The sequence below is a fragment of the Canis lupus genome, chromosome 10, assembly GCF_048164855.1.
Source record: "Canis lupus baileyi chromosome 10, mCanLup2.hap1, whole genome shotgun sequence".
Lineage (NCBI taxonomy): Eukaryota > Metazoa > Chordata > Mammalia > Carnivora > Canidae > Canis > Canis lupus.
This window is the reverse complement of record NC_132847.1, coordinates 28,286,355-28,310,165: the sequence shown is the minus strand read 5'-3', so window position 1 is coordinate 28,310,165 and position 23,811 is coordinate 28,286,355. Positions and strand designations below refer to the sequence as shown.

The 23,811-nt window shown below is 37.4% G+C and overlaps 1 protein-coding gene across 3 annotated transcripts in view; it reads left to right on the top strand.

Annotated features, from left to right (window-relative positions):
- The first annotated feature begins 715 nt into the window (after positions 1-715).
- BRD10 (bromodomain containing 10) overlaps positions 716-23,811 on the top strand; it is a 116,240-nt gene continuing 93,144 nt past the window's right edge. For all 3 annotated transcript variants that reach the window (XM_072841269.1, XM_072841268.1, XM_072841267.1), the window contains exon 1: positions 716-1,565. In XM_072841269.1, the coding sequence (XP_072697370.1) occupies positions 973-1,565 (593 nt within the window). In that variant the 5' untranslated portion in view covers positions 716-972. The remainder of the gene's footprint in view (positions 1,566-23,811) is intronic.

Genomic DNA, 23,811 nt, shown 5'->3' with positions numbered 1-23,811 from the left:
TTCTCGCAAAAGAAAGAAGGGCTTGCGGTACACGTTTTTAAAAGCCCTTTTTGGCCTCTGGCAGCGACGAGTACAGCTGCGACCCTCTCCATTCCGTCCTTAACAGTCGTCTACAAACTGATGACATCATTCGGCTGCGCCACCTACCAAGCCTCGGGGCGGGCAGTTGAGCCGAAGCCTGTGCTTTCGCGAAGCCCGGCGGGACGCGAGAGGGTGGGTGGGGCTGTCCTACCACGCATGCGCACCACGGATGGCGACAGGGTCTCTTTATTTGCGTCTTTCCACAGCCTGCCCCAGAGCCCGGGAGTAGCTTGAGGGCCCTCCCCCTTCCCTCCTTGCCCCTCCCCTTCCTCCCCCGCCCCCCCGCCCCCGGCCCAGCGGGACTTCTAACTGACAGTTGCCGCCGGGCCGGGTCCGCGCGCCGCCTCCTCCTGCCCGGGTACCCCGCAGGTAGAGGGGCGGGAGAGGGTGTGAGGGAGAGGAGGAGCCCAGACGCCGCAGCCCAGTCCTGCGGCCCCCTCGGGGGCGGTGAGAGAAGAAGCCCCACTTCCTTTTCGCCCCCTCCCAGCCGTCCCGGAGGGGGTGGGGCGCCGAGGCCTCGGCCGCCTGGCCCTGCGGGGCCTGCGAAGAGCGGGCGGGCGGGCGGGCGGGAGGGGCGCGGAGGGGTGAGGCCAAGGAGGGCCTGGCGCGCGCCGCCGCCGGGGGGAGGGGGGGAGGGCACCTCGGCTCTCCTCTTCTCTCCCCCCTCCCCCGCGCGCCATGTAACCCCGCCCCGCCGGCCGCGAGCTCAGGACCCCCCCACTCCCCCCCACCCCACCCCCGGCGTAGTGAGCGGAGCGGGCGGCGGAGAGAGAACCCGATGCGGCTGGGGCTGCGCTGCACCACCGTGCCCTGAGGAGGCGGCCCGCGCTCACGCGTCCCCGGCGCCTCGAGCGGCGGCTCCACACCGCCCCACCTGATCCCGCTGGGGCCATGAGCGTGCCCAGGACGCCGGGGCAGATGGAGCCGGCCGGGGAGGAGGAGCGGCCGCCACCCGCGCCCGAGGAAGAGGACGGCGAGGAGGCGATGGCAGCGGCGGTCCCGGCCTCAGGGCCGGCCCAAGGGAGGAGTGCCTCGTCGCGGGAGAATGAGGGCGACCAGGAGGAGGAGGAAGAGGCGATGGTGGTCGGGGGCGGGGGCTGCAAGGAGCAGGAGCTGACCTATGAGCTGCAGCAGGGCTACCGCATCCTGGGCGAGTTCCTGCAGGAGAAGCACCGGGGCCTCACCGCCCCCTTCCTGCAGCCCTTGGGGGGCGTTGCCGCCGGGGAGGAGGAGGTGGCCGAGGGGCCGCGCAGCTGGGGCCGGGGCAGTCGCGCCCTCCCGCCGCAGCTCGGGCAGGGCATGTGTCTGCTGAAGATGGAGGAGAAGTTCGCCAGCGGCCTGTATGGGGGCATCACCGACTTCGTGGCGGACTTCAGGTTGATGCTGGAAACGTGCTACCGCCTGCATGGGGTGGACCATTGGATCTCCAAACAGGGCCAGAAGCTGGAGATGATGCTGGAGCAAAAGTTGGCGCTTCTCTCTCGGTAAGTGGGACTGATCCCCGTTGGGACTGATGGAGTGACACAAACTGCCTCGCACGTGTCCGAGGATGGGTTGGGCCAGGGGCCGGGGGCGTAGCTGATAGGTGCTGAGCTGGTGCCCGGGAGCCCGAGGAGGAGGAGCGGCTCTGATTGGGGGCCTTCAGGGCGGTGCTGGAGGTGGACACCCAGATGAAGACCGACCTGAAAGGGATTAGAGCCCTGAGCGCCGAAAAACAGGTCAAGTTTGTAGGTGTAAAGTGATGCCCACGGGAAGAATGACGGGGATAGGATAGGGTAGAGAAAAAGTTTTAGTGGGTTAGAAGATCACAACTTTTAGACAGTTTTCACATGACATTTAAAAAGTTTCTGGAATGAAATACTGTTAGAAAAATGTGTTTGGCTCATGTAAAAAGGTAGTCGTTTCAAACCACTCAAAAAATGTTTCACTACCTACGTCGGCCGTCGTAAATTTATGGATTGTTTTTAAATGATTAATAATTACTCTGGCGTGTTCCTGATCTTTTCCCCTAGCTTCATGTGAGCAGACTACAGTTTGGCCGTAATGGTGGATACATCAACAAAAAAATTTTAAGACGTTTAGACATTTGTGTTTATTCGACCAGAAATCATAGTCAATTCAGGTGGCACTGTGCTCTTGGTATTCTACACCCATATATTCAATTATTTTTCTTAACTGAGAGGAAGTAATGTAACACAAGAAGTACAAAATAAACGTATTTATAATTATATATTTGATGTGACCAAATTGATTTCTCAAGTGGAAATGCTTCAGGAATAGAAAAATAGAATAGAATAGAAAAATGATTCAATGTTGGAAATGGTAGTTGAAGTGGAATACTAGTTTGATTTTTTTTTTTTTTTAATGGGCTGAGTGAACTTGAGCAAGTCACTTTACCATTTTGGCTTCAGTTTCTTCTGTAAAATGAGGATAGTACCTCATGGGGTTTACTGTAGGATTAAATGAGGTAATAAATGTAAAGTCAACAGTGTCGATTCCATAGTCTCATATAAATTATAATCATGACAGTATTAGTAATAGTTGAATAAAGTGAATATTTTCCTCATATCTGAAACCGGGCATTATACCAGTACTTTTATGAATAGCTCCTGAGAACTTGTAGGTTTTTGCTCCTTAATTTATAATGGTAATTTAAAAGTAGTCTAATCTGTCACTGGCTTCCCATATGATGTTTGCAAGACTGTCAATGACGACTTTTACTGAAAACACTAGTTAACATCGTGCCTGACTCACTAGAGGGTCTCTATTTAAGGAATCCCTTCTTGAATTCTTTCATAAAGTAGAATTATTCAGTAATAATTATTCATGGGTTTTCTTTTAATATTTTATTTAGTGATGTTATATTTGTGGGTTTATTACTCTTGTCTCCACAGTCATTATAGTTATGACTCCTTTAAAAATTCCATTCACATGTCATTTTTTTAAAGTAGTAAGGTATACTCCAAATTGATGTCACAAGATTTTAGACCTGGAAAGCACCATAGAATTCATCTAGGCCCAGCATCCAGTTTTATAAGTGTGGAAACAGGGATATAGAATGAGAGAGAATGGTTGCTAAGAAGTAGCATATTGGTTTGGATGAATTACAGGTGTTTTCAGAGTCAATGTGTGTATAATAAATACGTCTTGAGTCTTACAAAAAGCAGGGGGATTATTTCTGTTCTTCATAAACTTAATTTCTGAATGCTTAGAATGATTCCTGGTGGCCAGTGCTCAGAATACTGTATTCCCATATGATCTAATAGTTAAATCCATACTTAGAAATTAAACTTAAGGGCAGCCCGGGTGGCTCAGCCGTTTAGCACTGCCTTCAGCCTAGGGTGTGATCCTGGAGACCCGGATCCAGTACCAGGCTCTCTGTAGGGAGCCTGCTTCTCCCTCTGCCTGTGTCTCTGCCTCTCTCTTTGTGTCTCTCATGAATAAATACATAAAACCTTAAAAAAAAAAAAAAGAAATTAAACTTAAAATGTTATGTTGTTTATAAATGTAATAATGTATTTCTGGCATTCTTAATTCAAGAGAGATAAAATTCTTGCAATTTAGTAGCAAAAAATAATATGATGGTCTCAGATTTAAGTTTTGAGTCCCTTGCTTTTATTGTATTTGATGTATGTAAACATTTTGTAAATAATAGGTTTGCTGGTCCACACTTGTAGATATTAGGAATTCATTTCTTTTTCTCCAAGAGCCTAAAATCTGAGTTATTACTAAATAAATACTTTGAATGGGCATAGCTTTGAGAAAAGCATTGTTTATAATGCAATTAAAATACATAGACATTCCAGAACAACATTCTATAGACTGGACACATGAGTATGATTTTCAGCAGTTGATTCAGATACTTTATTTGTAAATTATGTGGTGTTTTAGTAATTTAAAAAATCACTTAGATATAATTTTTCTTTTGTTTTATATATATTTGTGAAATACTGAATTCTTAGTTTTAGATTATTGTAAAGAGAACTTTACAGCTGCTTCATATACTGCTGAGCTTTTATGAGTATTTTATGAATAAGAAATGAGGTACATTAGAGAAGATGCCACATTATTATCATAGAGCAGCCCAATGGCATTAGTACCCTGGACTGGGGACACAGTGTTTAATTTGAATCTCAGTTCAGTCATTCATACTGTGAAAGTGTTAGGCTAGGTTAGTTAGTTAATTGTACAGATATGAGAGTATTTGCCAAAGGTAGACGTTCAAGTCCCTGAGATCAAAAGATAAGTCCCCTGCTCTAAAGTGATTTATAGTGAGTAGGGAAACAGAAACTTAAAAAGATAATGATTCTATAGTGGGCATATGAAAAGGTGCAAGGAGAATTTAAGAGGGAGACCTAAGTCTGAAACATGGGCATGGCAAATGAGAGGAGGAAATGAAAAAGGGGTAAAGAGATTAGGTAAAAGGTTTGGTAAAGAAGTTTATACGTGGGATGCCTGGTGGCTCAGCAATTGAGCCTCTGCCTTCGACTCAGGGCTTGATTCTAGAGTTCTGGAATCGAGACCCACATCAGGCTCCTGCAGGGAGTCGGCTTGCTTCTCCCTCTAGCTATGTCTCTGCCTCTCTCTCTGTGTCTCTCATAAATAAATCTTAAAAAAAAAAAAAAAGTTTATACGTGACCTGATTATTAAAGAAGTTGAAGATTGCTGCTGGATATTTTTTAGAGGGCTTGAGGGGGGCAGTCTACTAGAATGCTCAACTACAGTGAATGCAAGCTATGAAACAGTATAGTGTTTCTGGGAATTACAAGTACCTCTCTATGGCTACAGTGTGGTCTCTAGAGTAGTGTTTGCACCACAGCAGGTATACAGGATGATTGAATGATTGAGGTGAGAAAAGAAAATATTACAACTATAGTATAATGTTGTTTTTTAAATTCTTTTTAAATATCTATTTTTGTTTTGCCTTTCGTGTATATAATAGCATTACGTGTATAAAAATCTATGAATTTATAAATATAATTTTATATATAAATATAGCAATAAATAACAATATGTTTTATATGTATAATTTGTGATAGAACTAGGACTAAAACAACATAACTATTCTCAAAGTTCTATTTTAGAAGGGCTCTCATTCGTTTATTTGAAACAACTGAGAGAAATAGCAATTAGCATTAGAAATAGGGAGAAAGTCATCTACTAAGTGAAAGAGAATAAAAAATACTTAATAGAAAGTTATGTGCAGAGCTGTAGAAACTGTCAAATATGAATAAGAATTTTTGACTCCTCCAAATTTTAAATAATATATTTGAAAGCTTTTAAATTTTAAAATATTGTTGAAAGCTTTTTTTTTTTTTTTTTTTATTTAGACACAGGCAGAGGGAAAAACAGGCTGTCTGTGGGGAGCCTGATGTAGGACTTGATCCAGGGCACCCAGTATCATGCCCTGAGCTGAAGGCTGACACCCAACCACTGAGCCACCCAGGCATCCCAAAATATTGTTGAAATCTTTAAGAATATTGCTATGTAGCCAGAAGATGGCTTTTGTAGTTTTAAAAGGTTATAGCTGTAGAAGAGTTACCACCTGTGACCCTCCAACAGAGCTGAATTTAAATTTTTAATTTTGGCAACTTAAAATAATGTTTTGGCAAAACAAGCAAAAGTAAAAAAAAAAAAAGAGAGACAAACCAAGAAAGAGACTCTTAACTATATAGAACAAACTGATGGTTACTAGAGGGAGAAGTTGGGGAGGAATGGGTTAAATAGGTGATGGGGATTAAAAAGTATACTTATCCTGATGAGTACTAAGCAATGTAGAATTGCTGCATCACTGAATTGTACACCTGATATTAGTAGAATACTATATGTTAACTATACTGGAATTAAAATTTAAAAACTTAAAAAATAATATTTTGGTGAAAGTAATCTGTAATACTTCCTTGTTAAAATTATTTTTGATTTCTGAATTAACTTGCTGTTAAAAAATGGTACATGTAATGGACTTAAATGTTTTCTTAAAATATAGCTAAAGGTTATTAGTTTTGTGATTGCTTTTTGACAGAATGTTTTTCTTGGGGGTGAGAGTACAACAGCATCATCATAAACCTCAAAAATGTAAAAACACTAGAGGTTTCCAAGTACACAAACTGAAAAATAAATTTTATAGACCAATTTTAATTACTTCCTAGGTAAAATTTTGAATTTTGTTGACTTGCTTATTCTCAGTTGAGATCAAATTCCAGAAATTAATTGGGAATTTAGACAGGATATTTCTCTCCCTAGTAATCTAACTTCCCCCACCTCTACTGGATTCTGTAATTCTATCTTTTTAATGTAAATCTTTAAAAATTGGGGACCTTTGGTAATAGAACTTGGATTTACCTCATGTTCAGAACTATAGAATGTTAGACCTTGAAACTCCATGTAGTTCTATTTATTACAGTTGCATTCTAAAAAAATTACTGTGTTATTGAGAGAAGAGTCAGAAAATGTTTCATTTTTTTTTCATTTTTTTTAAATTATTATTTATTTATGATAGTCATACAGAGAGAGAGAGAGAGGCAGAGACACAGGCAGAGGGAGAAGCAGGCTCCATGCACCGGGAGCCCGATGTGGGATTCCATCTCGGGTCTCCAGGATCGCGCCCTGGGCCAAAGGCAGGCGCCAAACCGCTGCGCCACCCAGGGATCCCCAGAAAATGTTTAAGTGTACTGATGAAAGGATGAAGGATTTCAATTAATGAGACATTTATTGAGCACCTGTTGTGTGTTAGAATTTAGAGGACAGTTCCTGTCCCCAAAAGATTTACTTTTTTTTTAAGAATTTATTTATTTATTCATGAGAGACACAAAGAGAGGCAGAAACATAGGCATAGGGAGAAGCAGGGAGCCTGATGCAGGACTCGATCCCAGGACTCCAGAATCATGCCCTGAGCCAAAGGCAGACACTTAACCACAGAGCCACCCAGGCGTCCCGCCCAAAAGGTTTAAAAGGTGGTACATACACAGTTATAATAAAAGGTTAAATATGTTAAAACTGTGATTCTCTAACCTGTGCCATTGTCAGATCTGGAAGTATGGTACCATTTGCAGAACACTGAGAAATATTGATAAATTATGTTTAATTGTATTATGAGATTTTTTTGTTAGGGGATCCAAAAAGCTTAAACAGATTGTGGGATGAAACCCTTAATTGAAGAGATTCTATCTAGTACATTAGTTTTTTTCCCCCTACAAATGGGGAGAACATAATCACTTTTGGATTTTTGATGGCGTATAGTTTGAAGACTACTGTGAAGGAGGTGAAAGTGATCAAATGGCAAGCTGTTGGATGTGGGGTATGAAGGAAAGGATGATATACAAAGTGAACTTGAGCCCAGGTGATAGTAATGCTAAGGGAACATGAGGCATTCATTTGAAGATACGCAACTGAGAATTATTAGAAGGCTGCAGATAGAATTCAGCAGAGTGACTAGGGTTAGATTAGAGATGTTTAATTAGGAATTAATTTGGGCAACCCCAGTGGCTCAGCCGTTTAGCGCCGCCTTCAGCCCAGGATGTGATCCTGGAGACTCGGGATCGAGTCCCACATCAGGCTCCTGGCATGGAGCCTGCTTCTCCCTCTGCCTGTGTCTCTGCCTCTCTCTCTCTCTCTCTCTCTCTCTCTCTCTCTCTCTCTCCCCCCTCTCTCTGTGTCTCTCGTGAATAAATAAATAAAATCTTAAAAAAAAAAAAAGGAATTAATCTGTGGAAGGATAGTGGTTGAAGAAATGGAGTGATTAAAATTGCTGAGGGAAAAAAAATAAAATAAAATAAAATTGCTGAGGAGGGAATCTAGTAAAAATACAAGAGGACCAAAAACAGAACTTTGTGTGAGGATTGACTGTCTTCAAATTGGAAAGATGAGACATAAGAAGAATGCAATTAAAATCTGTATAACGTATACTAAAAGTTGAAATAATTAAGGATAGGCAATTAATAAAACTGAAGTGAGTTCACTCTGGAATAAGTAAAAGGTATTATTGGGAATATTGTAAACTTATAGTCTATTATTTTAGGAGATTTTGTTCCACTTGTTAATTTGAGAATGATTTAGGTTTAGTAGAATAAAAATCTTAATAGATTCAAATATGTTTTGCCTTTATGGCATGTTTCTCATTGTATTGTGTCTTTTTATTATTTTTCCTAAGGAAAAAAACTAGAGCAGGGAAAATTCATGTTTCAGAGAGATTGGATCCCTTTCATAGTTGTATTTCAACTTTCAAATCATCTCTAGGCTATCTCCATAAAATTATAGATGCCCATAGCAAATAATAGCTGTTTTCATTTCCAAGGAACTTGCATAGTAATATGAGTCTTTGAAATTATTTGAGGCTCTTCTTTTTTTAATTGGGAAAGACCAATAAACCCCAGTGGTAGTATTATCACCATGCTCTTTGTTATATCATCTTCCACTTGGGACCTCGGAGTGTTCCAGAATTAATTGTGCTTAAAAGTTAGTATATTAAGTATGTTCACTTTGAAAAAAGACTTAGGAACATGAACAAAGTGTTTATAGTGGTTATTGCTACGTAGCAAGATTCTGAATATTTTTCATTTTCTTCTTTTAACTTTTCTGTATGTCCTAGATTACCTGTAATAAATATATTACTTTCTGGTTAAAAAAATATTTTATTTAAAGGAAATTAGTATTTACAACTAGAAAAAGTGTGTAGGTTAAGAAATTAGATTAAAAATTTGTATCCCCAAAGTTGTAAGGTAGTATATACATGTAAAATGTCATAACTGGATAGTGGAACTGTGGGTGTTTTTAATTTTCCCTTCCATTCCTAATTTTGTTTGTTTATAATGAACATGTATTACTGTTGTTATTTTTGTACTACCATTCAAAATATAAAATATATAGATTTTGTAAGTATATTTTTAAGGAGTTGAAATAGTTAATGATAGTTCACCCCAGAATTTTATTTTAAAGCTTTGAGTATAGCCATCTATCTGAAAATATGTTCACAAAAATAACTTCTCCTATAGCTCTTTTATATCTCTTTAAATGTCTTAGCATATCTGGAAATATATACTTCCAAGTGAATTCAGGGGCTTTTCTCATGTTTGTTCTAAAAATAAGAACAGAGTCCACTTCATTTGCATTGAAAGAGAGGAACAGGTCATCTGAAAAACTTACAACATAGAAATGTTTTCCCATGGAAACAATTAGCCTATAAGCTTAAGTTTTTATTTTTGCTTTATTTTTTTTTTAAGATTTTATTTATTCGAGAGAGAGTGGGGGAGAGAGGGAGAGAGAAAGCACAAGCAAGGGAGCCAGGTGTGGGGCTCTATCTCAGGACCCTGGTCTTATATCATGACCTAAGGCAAAGGCAAATGTTTGACTGAGCCACCCAGGTGCCCCTAAGCTTAATTTTTAAAAATCTGAATTACTATAATTGGAAGGTAAAAATATTAGAATATAATCAATAAAATTGAAGATATATTTTATATTTGTCTTAAATACTTGTACTTGAGGAAAAGTAGGTTTAAATTTAGACCCTTCCTAGAGATAAACTCATTTCTCAACTTACTCACTTCTCTGATGCTACCTTATTTGCAGGTCTTTCCTAAGCATCCTAGTGGATGGAACTGGAGGTATTATGCTGAATGAAATAAGTCAACCAGAGAAGGACACTTATCGTATGGTTTCACTCATGTGGAATACAAGAAACAGGGCAGAGGATCATAGGGTCAGAGAGGAAAAACTGAATGGGAAGTCATCAGAAAGGGAGAAAAGCCATGAGAGACTCTTGACTCTCATAGACTTGCATTGACTAGTAGGAAACAAACTGAGGGTTGCTGGAAGGGAAGTGGGTAGGGGGTGGGATAATTTGGTGATGTGCATAATGGAAGACCCATGAAGTGATGAGCATGGGTGTTATAAACAACTGATGAATTATTGAACACTACATCTGAAACTAAGTATGTACTATATATTGGCCAGTTGAATTTAAATTAAAAAAAAATGTTCGTCTCCCTAGTCATTATCTATCCTCCTTAACTTTGTTTTCCTTCCTATGAAGGAAGCATTTATTGCAACGTAGCATTAAAATAGGATTTAATTACGTATATCTTTAAAAAAATTTTCTTAACTTAAATTCAATTTAGTTAACATTATAGTTTATTATTAGTTTCAGGAGTAATTACATGTACCTTTTTCTCCTCTCTTGCTAGAGTGTAAAATCTATGAGGGCAGGGACATTTTCTGCTTGGTTTGTTGCTGTTTGACTTCTATAAATGTTGGCTTGCAGTTAAGCAGTACATGGTTATAAGTCCTAAAGGTCATTTTCAAAGGTATTGGGGGCATATCCCTCAAAAGGTGTTTCCTAGATCCCCAACATAAGAATGGTGTTAAAAAGCAGATTTCCTAGCTGCAGAATAGCATATTTAAATCTGTTAACTGAGATTCTCAGAGTGGAGATAAGGAAATCTACCTTTTTAATAAGCTCCCTGAATGACTTTTATGCACAATGAAGTTTGAGGACTGTTACTTCAGGATGTAGTAACACTGTGTCATGTTTGATTTCTCCTCAGAATTTAGAGTTTTGGTTGAAGTATTTACTACTGCCTTTACCCTTGTCAGCCCTTATTTGCATTGCAGTTTGGATTATAGTTGGAATGAAGGGGAGGCAGGAGAGAAGTGAGAGGAGAATCCTATACTCATGTTTTCATGTGGAATAGTGTTTGCAGAAATAACTGGTAAAAAGTGAGTGTGTTGGGGATGGGGTGAGGAGACAATACTTGGTATTTGTATTATTCCTCTGAAAAAAAACTGAGAGACCTTGAAAGTCATGTTTGTCACAAATTATTACACAGAAGAATTTGATTTTAGATTTTTTCACATTGTGTTAAAACCTTTTATTAGAATATTTCTAATATACATGAAAGCAAAACAGAATGTTTGAACCCCTACATGCCTATTACTCAGTCCCCTATAGTATTTATTCGTGGCTGGTTCTGCCCCATCCATACCTTTTGTATACCTCCTTTCTGTATTGTTTTGAAGCAGATCATTGACAACAGATTATTCTGTAAATGCTTCAGTTTGTAACTTTTTGATTTAAAATGTAACTATAGTACCATAATAAGCCAAAAAAAATTTTCCTAATAGCAAAAATCACATTTCCAGTTTTTTCAAAAATTGTAATTTTTAAATTTTTGTATTCTTTCAACATGATTCAAACGGAAGTCCACACGTTTGTGATCGGTTTGTATGTCTCTTTATAGATTTCTCTTTCTTCCTTCTCTCTCTTATTTCTCCCCCACTCTTCCCCTTCATTCTTGCATTGGTTTTGTTGAAGAAACCAGGTTATTTGGAGTCGTCTTGGATTTTGCTGATAGCATTTCATTCTTTTGTTCTCTGTATTTCCTATAAATAGGTAGCTGGTTCTGGAAGCTCCATCAAATTTAGAATCAATTTTTTTTTTTTTTTTGAGGCAAGGGTCAAGATTACTTCCTGAGCTTATGATGAGTTTATCAGTTTCTAGTTTTGCCTTCTAAATCAGTTATGAATTTTTAGGGGAATCCTGGGTGGCTCAGCGGTTTGGTGCCTGCCTTCAGCTCAGGCTGTGATCCTGGAGTCCCAGGATCAAGTCCCACATCGGGCTCCCTGCATGGAGCCTGCTTTTCCCTCTGCCTGTGTTTCTGCCTCTCTCGCTCTGTGTGTGTGTGTGTCTCATAAATGAATAAATCTTTAAAAAAAATTATGAATTTTTAGATTTAGCGTGATGGCATAATGTAATTTGGCTGACTTTGCTAAAGGAGTATTATGAGTAGTGATTTTATGAGGTTTTTGGAGTTTTTTTCTTCATGTTTAAAATTAATCTATTGAACTTTATATGACAAGTAGTTTTTTCTCAGTTTCTTCCTCTAGTGGAGTTTAGAACATGAAAGTAATTTGAAGAGCAAGCTACTTTATATATAATCTGAGAAAATTTTTAACTTAGAATCATATTAAAACATTAATTCTAGGAGTAATTCCTTTTACTACATTGGGTTAATATTATCATGTTATGTTACTATAAAATAACATCAATATTTTTAAAAGTCTGAAGTTAAAGACTCTGGGTTTTATTCTCATCTGTTTATACCCATTTAAATTTGTTTGTATGATCTTATATATCACCTTTGGACATGAATACTATTCTTTGTGTTTCTCCTTTTATTTTTTTTTTAAGATTTTATTTATTTATGAGAGAGAGAGAGAGAGAGGCAGAGACATAGGCAGAGGGAGAAGCAGGCTCCATGCAGTGAGCCTGACGTGGGATTTGATCCTGGGTCTCCAGGATCATGCCCTGGGCTAAAGACAGGCACTTAACCGCTGAGCCACCCAGGAATCCCTCTTTGTGTTTCTTATATTATTTTTGGGAGCAGTGAAAGGAGATCCAAGGTTAGCTATTGTAGCATTGCTCTGCACTATATCAGGTAAAGTATTATATTAATTGACCTCATAGCCTTTTGGCTGATTTTTAAATTTTGTGTTTCTCTTTTGTTGTTCAGTATGAGTTCCGAGCCTTTATAAAATGTGAACTTTTTAACCGGAGTTCTACACACCCCCATCCCTCTATACAGTATGCAGAAGAGTGTGTGTATTTGTGTGTATATTTAAATTTTTCTAGGGAGAGAATGGAAAAAAAAAAAAAACTTTATTAGGTCAGCAGAGTCGCATAGACCAAGAAAGATTAAGAAGGATAGGTTTAAACCACAAAATTAGTAAGTATCCAGTAAGTTGTAATAATGTTTGGTTAAAGTGGAAAAAAATTCCAGTTAACTAAATGAAGGAAAAATTAGGCCTTTAACAGAAATAATACCCAAGTGTCTGAATTATACCCGAAGGTAAATATGTTTACATTATGCCCACATTTATACTATTAAGTGTTTAAAGAGACTTGTATAACTCTGACCTTTGAGTAATGTTTTACTATGCAGTTGAGTTAGAGGAAGAATGTCTTTAAAATAGTTTTCTTGATATTCTAGAATCTAGTGATAGTGAATGTATGACTTACTATACTAGAGATGTCATACCTTTGTGAGTAAAGTGAATTTAATTCTGGTTTTGCCACCGACACTTGTACTAAATTAGACATTGGTTTTCTCTAGAATTCCATTTATAGTCATTGACAATTAACTTTATCAAATTCAGAACAATTTCAAAACATCTAGAGTACCTTTTTTTAATTAGAAGTCTCTTTTTCCTATTCCTAATTATTATTTGAAACTCGGTTCAGATCTTAACACCTCCCCAAAGCCTGATACAGAATTAATTGCTCTTTCCCCTGTACTTTGTGATTCTTCGTTTTGCATCTGCTTGTATATAGCATGTAAGAAAATTGTTAGGGATATATCTGGCTATCTTATTGTACTCTCCAAGAGATCAGGGAATATGTTTTATTCACCATTGCATCTTCAGAGTCTAAGGCATATATAATAGTTGTTTGGTAGTTCTTTTTTTTTTTTTTTTTTTTTTTTTTTTTTAAATTTTATTTATTTATGATAGTCACATAGAGAGAGAGAGAGAGGCAGAGACACAGGCAGAGGGAGAAGCAGGCTCCATGCACCGGGAGCCCGACGTGGGACTCGATCCCGGGTCTCCAGGATCGCGCCCTGGGCCAAAGGCAGGCGCCAAACCGCTGCGCCACCCAGGGATCCCTGTTTGGTAGTTCTTAAATTGATGAAATAGATGAGCATATGGAAAAAAAAAAAGATCAAATGAAATATTCTGTTACATGAAGTCAAAATTCCTGCTTGTTCTTAAAGACTCAGCACAGTTGTCATCTCAAGAAAACTTCTTTGCCCATCTCTTCTCCTCTCTCTTCTTTTCAGCATGGGGTAGGTGTACTTCTCTGTTCTTACAGGGCATACCTTTTGGATTCATATGGTTTGTATTGAAGTTTTTGAATACCATGATACTGAAGTTGTCTGTTTGCATATATATTTGCCTCATTAAATTTTAAGATTATGTCATGCATTTTTGTATCGCTAGAAGCTGGCTCTTCAAGTACAGAGAAGTTCAGTAGATAATGGTTAAGTTTAATGCAGATAACCGTGTCTTCCCTTAGAGGATGGATATAGTATTTAAAAGCATAATAGAAGGTAGTGTATGTTAATGTATTAAGACAGTTAATTATATTCAACATGTATTTACAGTGCTTACTATTTGATAAGGCACTGTAGAGGGATTCAGAGATAAATATGGAAAGATAGGAGTTGATAAACTAAGTTGATGTGAAGGTCATTCAGTCAACAAGAATAGAATATTCAAAAGTATAAAGGCAAAAAAAGCCACCATATGCTAGGGAATGACCGCCATTTACTGGGAATGACCAGCAGTTTGGCTGGAGTGTAGTTATATATAGAAAAGTAGTGGCAGGTGTTATGCAGTGCAGATTATGGAGCCAGATCACATAGGGCCTAATGTGCTGTCCTAATACAGAGTTTGATATTCTAAATTAGTTATTAAAGCTTTTAAGGTGGAGAATTACAAAGGACACTTAAATGACATGAATTAGAAAAGAAAACTTACATTAATTTGATTGTTTTCTATCCCTTAATTTTTGGCTTCTCAATTTTAATTTTGCATTTGACTTTATTTCTCTTCAGTAGCAAGTTTGGTGGAGGATTATATAGAAATCTATCTGGAAAAATTTGTTTTATATTAAGAAATCCAAGAATAATGCTAGAAAGAAGAGAAAGAGTACTGTTTTTGCCAAATAATTTAGATTAGATGCTATATTTAAATATCTAAATAATGTTACGTTGGACTTTGGGTGTTTTTTAATTGAATAATTTCAGTCTTCTCCCAGTTCACAGGAAAGAAAAGGTAGGTACAATACAGAATTCTACCAATATGTCATTCTGTCTACCAAGTTTTATAAGTTATTTTCAACAATGTTGTTTGCCAGGAAGCAAAAAAAAAAAAGAATATGGCAAATATAATTAATAAATTGCAAATACACATCGACAGTATCAGCTAATTATGGTAATTTGACAGTTTTTATAGACCCAAATCTGTATGTGTAATGTAATCATAAGAATATAATCTCAAAAAAAAGAATATAATCTCAAATAACATGTTAAATAAAAGGTTTTAAGAAACAGTTAAATACGACAGTATTTCATGGTGATCCACAGAGTACTGAACAAGTAGAACCATTTATATCCTTCACTATAGGATAACTGAGATCTAGTTTAGTTTTTTTTTTTTTTAAGATTTTATTTATTTATTCATGAGACTGGGAGGTTGGTGCGGGGGGGGGGGGGGGGTGCGGCGCAGAGACACAGGCAGAGGGAAAAGCAGGCTCCATGCAGGGAGCCCGATGTGGGACTTGATCCTGGGTCTCCAGGATCACACCCTGGGCTGAAGCCGGTGCTAAACTGCTGAGCCACCGGGGCTGCCCTAGTTAAGTTTTTTAATAGCAGTTTAAATCTTTTTTCTCTAATAGTTCAAATTTATTCATTTCTTTCCATATTCTATAAATACTCTGCCAAGCATACTCTTTTTTGAAGAAGATTTGAAAAAAATAGAAAGTTGTCAAAAAATTAAAATAAAAAAATCACCCATCCCATCAGACAGAGGTAATCACTAATCACTTGGTAGCCTTTTTATCTCATCTGTATCATATGTATTATTTACTCACAAGTTGTTTTCCTTTTTTTTTTTTTTTTTTTTTAGAGACCCATTTTCTACTTAGCAGCCAGAGTGAACATTTAAAAATGTACAGTAAGGGAAGTCACTCTCCTGCTTAAATTACTTTATTGGCACTTAAACTATAGTGAGGAGTTTGGTTTTCTGTTGTACCTACCAGCCAATCCATTCCTCACCTGAAAGCCTTGATACTTATTCTTTCTTTTATCTAGAATGCTCTATCCTCAAGATTTTATTTATTTATTTTTTTTGGTTTGTTTTTGTCATGGCTGCTCCTCCTGTCAGTTCTTGACTGTCTTTGTTCTTGACCATTTTCCCAGAACTTACAGTATGTAACTTACAGTTAGAACTTATGTTTGTATGTATGTGTTTGTTTTCTCACTTTTTGTATATTATTTTGTATATTTTCAGTAAGGATAGGAATCTTGCCTTTGTTGATCTTGTGTTGCCAACACTTAGTCCACTACCTATAAGTAATTAATATCGAATGAAGGAATACATGAATGAACGAACAAATGAATGGATCTCTCTGGAATTTGTTTTGTTCAAGGAGTGAGGTTGAAATCCACCTTTATTTTCTCTCACGTTCAGCCAGTTGTTGCAGCGTTATTTTTTCCATTGTTTTGTTATACCATTTATATAATACATTGAATTCCTAGTGTGTTCCAATCTATTTTTTTATGTTTTTATGTAAATACCATTTAGTTAACATACAGTGTAATATTCGTTTCAGGTGTACAATATAGCAATTCAACACTTCCATACATTACTTGGTGCTCATTACAAGTGCCCTTGTTAATCCCTATCACCTACTATTTAACCCATCCCCCTGCCCATCTCTCCTCTGGTGACCATCAGTTTGTTCTCTACAGTGAAGAGTCTGTTTCTTGGTTTGCCTGTCTTTTTTCCTTTTGCTCATTTGTATTGTTTCTTAAATTCCACATATGAGTGAAATCATATGGTATTTATCTTTTTTGACTTAGTTCACTTAGCATAAAAACTCTCTAGCTCCATCTGTGTTGGTGCAAATGGCAAGATTTCATTCTTCTTTTATGTCTGAGTAATATTCCCATGTATATATATCCTACATCTTATTTATCGATTTATCAGTTGATGAACACTTGGGCTCTTTCCATAATTTGGCTATTGTATTGGGGTGCATGTATCCCTTTGAATTAGTATTTTTGTATTTGAGGGGTAAATACCTCGTAGTATAATTGTGGTTTATGATTTGTATTTCCCTGATGATCAGTGATGTTGAACTTAACAAAACTCAACACCCAAGAAATGAATAATCTAATTGAAAAGTAGGCAGATAACATGAATAGACATTTTTCCAAAGAGAGCTGTTTGCCTAAGGTCAGGAAGAAGACAGGGATGTCCACTCTTAGGACTTTAATTCAACATAGTCCTAGCCACAGCAATCAGACAATGAAAAGAAATAAAAGGAATCCAAGTCTATAAGAAAGAAGTCAACTTTCACTATTTGGAGATGACATGATACTATGTATAGAAAACCCTAAAGACTCCACCAAAACACTGTTAGAACTGGTACATAAATTCAGTAAAGTCGCTGGACACAAAATCCAACATAGAAATCTGTTGCATTTCTATACACCAGTAATGAACCAGCAGAAAGAAAAATTAAGGAATCAGTTCCATTTATAATTGCACCAAAACCGTAAGAGCCTAGGAATAAACCTAACTGAAGAGGTAAAAGACCTGCACTCTGAAAACTATAAAACAATGGTGAAAGAAATTGGACATGACACAAAGAAATGGAGAAGCAGTCTATGCTCATGAATTGGAAGAACAAATATTGTTAAAATGTCTATACCACCCAAAACTATCTACAGATTCAATGCAATCCCTTTCAAAATACCACCAGCATTTTTTACAGAGCTAGAACAAAGAATCCTAAAATTTGCACAGAACCACAGAAGACCTTAAATAGCCAAAGCAATCTTGCAAAAGAAAAGCAAAGCTGGAGGCATCACAATTCTGGATTTCAAGTTACATTATAAAGTTGTAGTGATCAAAACAGTATGGTGCTGTCACAAAAATAAACACATGGATAATAGGAAACCCAGAAGTGGACCCAAACTTACATGGCTAATTAAAGTAGGAAAGAATATCAACTGGGGAAAAATTAAATCTCTTTAACAAATGGTGTTGGGAAAACTGGACAGCAACATGCAAAAGAATGAAACCTGAACCATTTTCTGATACCATATAGAAAACTAAATTCAAAAGACCTAAATGTAAAATATGAAACTCTGAAAATCCTAGAACACAGGCACTAACTTCTTCAACATCAGCTGTAGCAACTTTTTTCTGAATATGTCTCATCAGGCAAAAGGAAAGAAAAACAAAAATATACTTATGGAACTATCTCAAAATAAAAGCTTCTGCACAGCAAAGGAAACTTCCATCAACAAAACTAAAAAGCAACCTACAGAATGGGAGAAGATACTTGGAAATGACATATCTGATAAATGGTCAGTATTGGATATATATAAAGAATTTGTGAAACAACACCAAAAAAATAAATAATCCAGTTAAAAATTGGGGAGGACATTTCTTCAAAGAAGACATACAGATGGTCAAAAGACACCTGAAGAGATGCTCAGCATTACTCATCATCAGAGAAATGCAAATCAAAACTACAGTAAGCTATCATCAGAAAGATTAAAATCAACAACACAAGAAACAAATGTTGGTGAGGATGTGGAAAAAAGGAACACTTGTGCACTCTTGGTAGGAATGCAAACTGATGCAGCCGTTCTGGAAAACAGTATTGAGTTTCCTCAAAAAGTTAAAAATAGAATGACTGTGATCCAGTAATTGAATTACTGAGTATTTAACCAAAGAATATAAGAACACTAATTCAGAGGGATACATGTGCCCCTATGTTTATACCAACATTGTCTACAATTTATGTAGATAATTATGGTGGAAGGAGGAATTATGGAGGAAGCCTAAGTGTCCATCAACTGAAAGATGAATAAAGAAATAGTGGCATGGATCTACAGTGGAATATTATTCAGCCATAAAAACGAATGAAATCTTGTCATTTGCAATGATATGGATGAAGCTATTAAAATAAGTCAGGAAAAGATAGATACTGGGATCCCTGGGTGCTCAGTGGTTTAGCGCCTGCTTTCAGCCCAGGGCATGATCCTGGAGTCCCAGGATCCGAGTCCCACATCGGGCTCCCTCTGCCTGTGTCTCTGCCCCCCCCTCTCTCTCTCTCTCTCTGCGTTTCTCATGAATAAATAAATAAAATATTTTTTAAAAAAAGATACTGTATGATTTCACTCATAGGTGGAATTTGAGAAATAAGACAAGCAAAGGAGGGGGAGAAGACAAAACAGAAACAGACTCTTAACTATAGAGAAACTGATAGTTATCGGGGGAGGTGGGTGGGGAATAGGTGAACTATGTGATGGGGATTACACAGTACACTTAGGATAATGAGCACTGAGTATGTATGGAATTGTTGAATCACTATTTCATACACCTAAAACTAATACAATAGTGTTTGGTAACTATAATGGAACTCAAAAAATTTCATTAAAATATTGTTTGAGGTTTAAAAATAGATCATTTGGAATAGTGATTTCAGTAAGTGCAGGCAAATGCCAGATTGGTATGTGAATGAAACATGAAATGGCAGAGAATTTAGATGTCACTCTTTTCAAGGGGAATGGTTTTTTTTTTCATTTAAAGATTTTATGTTAGCATGAGAACAAGAGCTGGAGGAGGGGCAAGGGAGAGGGAGAGAATCTCAATCTCAGGGCTCAATCTCATGCCCTGAGATCATGAACCTGAGCCAAAACCAAGAGTCAGATGCTTAACTGACTGAGTTGTCCCATCAAGGGGAATGGTGGTTTATTTTTTTGGGGGGGGCGGGGGGGAGGATGGTTTGTTTTTAAGATAAAGTTTTACATGTTTGTATGCTATAAAGACAGCTAGCATGTAGATGTTGAATTTGTAGAAGATAGTAAATGGAATATGAATTCTGAAAACTTGTGGTGGGATTAGCTTTTGGCAAGAGAATGAAGAGCACATTTTTTCACTGCAATTTAAAGTAACATTTAGATAATTTTGTTCAGTGAGAAGTAGGAAGTGGGAGCTCTTCCATAAAAACTTCAGGGCTTCTGGGTGGCTCAGTTGGTTAAGCGTCTGACTCTTGATATCAGGTCTTGATCTTAGGGTTATAAGTTCAAGCCCCGCATTGGGCTACATGCTGGGTATGGAGCCTACGTAAAGAAAAAGACAAAAAACCTTCCGTTCTCTCTATGAAACAAGTGGTGGGGAAAATCAGTTACTAAGTTTTATGATAGGTAATGGAGTGAAGTGTTTGATTATATTTTGAAATTGCTGTTTGAATAATAATTGTGTTTTTAAATTGCTGTTAAAAAAGTCCTCTTAGGTGGGGTTGAATTCAATTTAGGTTATACAGGCAACCAAGTACAAGGTGGTGATTTTTCCTGTAGTGCTTAGTGATTGGAGGTATTAGGAATGAAGGAGTTTTTGGCTGAGATGCAAGAAAGAGATGGAATGCCTGAGACAGATAATTGTTAAGAGAGGTAAGAGGTTTGTCTTAATGTTGGTCCCAATACTTGTCTATTTGAATGGCTAAAAGAGGCTGAATTATCATTAGAGCAAATGAAGGAATCGAATAAAGGATTGGAGGTCTGGATGACACGATGAGTTAAAAATGTAGGGGCAGAGGGGATGCCTGAGTGGTGGCAGTTGGTTAAGTCTGGGACTCTTGGTTTTGCTGAGGTTGTGATTTCATGATTGTGAGATGGAGCCTCCTGTGGGCTCTGTGCTCATTGTGGAATCTGCTTGAGACTTTCTCCCTCTGCCCCTTCTCCCCTGTGCTCTCTTGCTCTAAAATAAATAAAGCCTCTTTAAAAAAATGTGGGGGGGGGGATAAAAGTTAACTGGGAGAATAGAATGTAAAGAATATCAAGTGAAAATAAATTTCATAGTCTGATAAATGCAAAAATACTTTTTGTAGGTATGAAGACTTATTTTTTTCTGAAGACTTTTTTGAGTATTTGGTGCAGCTGAATCTGAGAGCAGTGATTTCCAAACTTTAATGATCTGGTTTCCAAAGAAGAAAATATTTTGACTATGTACCCTCAATTTTTCTATATTAATCATTTAATCATATTCTGTACTATTATGTTTTATATATTGTAAAGTGTTACAGTCTAGATACTTAAACATGAAAGTTTAAGCTTATTTTAAAAATAAGTTTTCACATTAATGTTACAAAACATTAGTATGGGTGAGAGCATTGTGATACTTCATTAGTTTTGAAAATCTTGGTTCAATAGTTGGCTATAAAGCTATTTGAAAGGTTTCTTTTAAGTTTATTTTGGTGCTTGGTTTTAATAGCTTTTGTAGTTCAGAACTCCTAAAGATGCATAAATCCAGGTAGAAGAAGGGCATTGTAAGCTGGGCTGACTACAGTGTGATGCTTATCAAACAGGCAAAAGTTTTTGTTGAAATTCACCAGTAGGAGTCCTGTCGTCCCTAATTTTAATTAGTTGCTCTTGAATACTGATGTGAAAGTTCTGTTTTGCTCGATAATTTTTATTTGTCCCTCCAAATCTATTCTCCATCTTTGTGCAATGTGCTCTGTGCTCCGTGTTCCAGAAGGTTGATTTCCAAGGACTGCATCAACCGGTCTGCCTGTGCTCTGGCATCTGATTGGGTTCAGTCGGTGGGAGGCACTGACAGGAGGACAGAGCAGGTTGGGGTATTCTAACAGCTTTCTCTTTGCTGGGCAACAAATTGTCAGTAACTGTGCTCCATCATTCTGTGGCCCTCTTCGATACTTATAGGATTCTTTGTTCCCTAACTATCCCTTCTCTTTCTCCTTTTGAGCATAGCTACCTACCTGGCCCAAGAGTGGCATCCCTTTCTAGTTTTTCCTTAACCTTGGCTATACATTTGTGAATAGTCTCTTCATTAAACATCACCTCCTTTTTTTTTTTTAAAGATTTTATTTATTTATGCATGAGAAACAGAGGCAGAGACATAGGCAGAGGGAGAAACAGACTCCACATGGGGAGCCCGATGTGGAACTCTGTCCCAGGACCCTGAGGATCATGACCTGAGCCGAAGGCAGACGCTTTACCACTGAGCCACCAGGCATCCCTAAGCATCGCCTACTTTTTAGTTTATCTTGCCAAGACCCTGAGGGCTATAGTTGTATTGAAAAAATGTTTAAGTAAATAGGTTACAAAAATGACTGAAACACTATAGTATTTTTAAACAGATTAGATAATTATTTCCAAGTTATAATTATGCAGATAGAATTTTTATAGGTGACAACAACAACAAAAAAATCACATAATGAAACCTTTTCAAACATCTGTTTTTAGTGGGGGAGGGTAGTGTTAGTACATACATTAACCATAAGTAAAGCTTAATATCAATTCACTTTCTTACTACTTTAATAATTTGAAACAGAATTAAGCCTCTGAATTCTGAAATTTGGAATGTATTAGCAACACAGAAAAGACATTTCATGCTTTGTGAAAAAGAAAAAGGATAACTAAAACTCAGTGAGTCAACTGTAATTATTGCTAAGCTTTTGCTAATAGTTAGCAATCTGTTATTTTCAAACTATTGTCAGACTGATTTTATAAAATAATTTTCCTAATAGGTAGGAAAACTTGAATTTTAGAAAAGGAGAGTTATTTTAGTGTAGTGTTTTGATTGTTAATTATCTGACAAGTATTATTTGGAGGTGAGACTTACTTATTTTTATCTTTCTGCATTTTATTCTCTGATAAATGAAGACTAGGTAGTTAGTAACAAATATTTAATAGGTATTTTACTATAGAGAAAATAGTTGACTGGAATTTTTCATCTTAAATTATGTATGTAAATTTAAAATGACGAATAAATTGCTTGTATCCTTCCAAATATTGCGTGTGGGGGTGTGTGTATGTGTATGTGTTTGAGGCTCTGAGGTTACATCCATTACAAACGAAATCTTTATCTTCTGGAACTTTCATTCTGGTAGGATCGAAAATTACCAAATAAATAGATAATTATACAGTATAATGTAGTGATAAACAGGGAAAAAAATAAATGAGTAAGGGAACAAAGAGGAGTGACAGGGAATCCTTTATTAGTTATGATGGTCAGGGAAGTCCTTTCAAATAAGCTGGCATTTGAACTGATTTGGAAGAAATGTTAATACCTAACCATACAGATATTTGGGAGAGGAGTGCCTTACATGAGGACAAGGGGAAAGGCAAAGCTGATGTTGGTGTGACTGAGAATAACACAAACATTTGTGGCCAGAATACAAAGCTGTAATGAACGGAGTGGTAGAAAGTGAAGTCTGAGGTAGATAAGGGTCATGTTACACTGGATCTTGTAGGTCTTCAGAACTATGGATTTTAAGTGTAACTGAAAGTCTTTGGAGGAGACAGAGTAGGGGAATGATATGATCTGATTACCTGGGTTGCTGCATGAAGAATAGATTGTAAGGAGATCAGAATAGAAGCCGGGATGCCTGTCATGAAGAGATTGCAATAGTCTAGGTGAGAGTTAGAACTTCAAACAAACACACATACTGCTTAGTGCCATATGTATGTTTACATTTACATATACTTATATATAATTCCTTTTGGGTTAAAAGATATATTCAGAAACTGTTTTGCATTCAGTAGTGTAATACACCTTTTACAGTGAGTATATACAGACTTCCTAATTCCTTTTGATGAATGGATGTTATTCCATATTATGGTATACATTGTTTAATCCATGTTGTATAAAAGGACATTTATGTTTACAGGTTGTTCTTTTTCAATAATACTCTGTGTGGGAGAAGAGGGGGCAGAGAAAGAGATTGCTCACAGTTGTGGAGATACGTCTGTAGGGTAAATTCTTAGGACTGTGATGGGTCAAAAAGATATGTGCACATTAAATCTTAATGATCATTACCAAATTGATTTCCAGAAATGCTGTGCCAATTTTATATATCCAATAATGTTTTATGAAAATTTTTCTTTTCATATTCTCCCCAACACTGAGTGATATATCTTT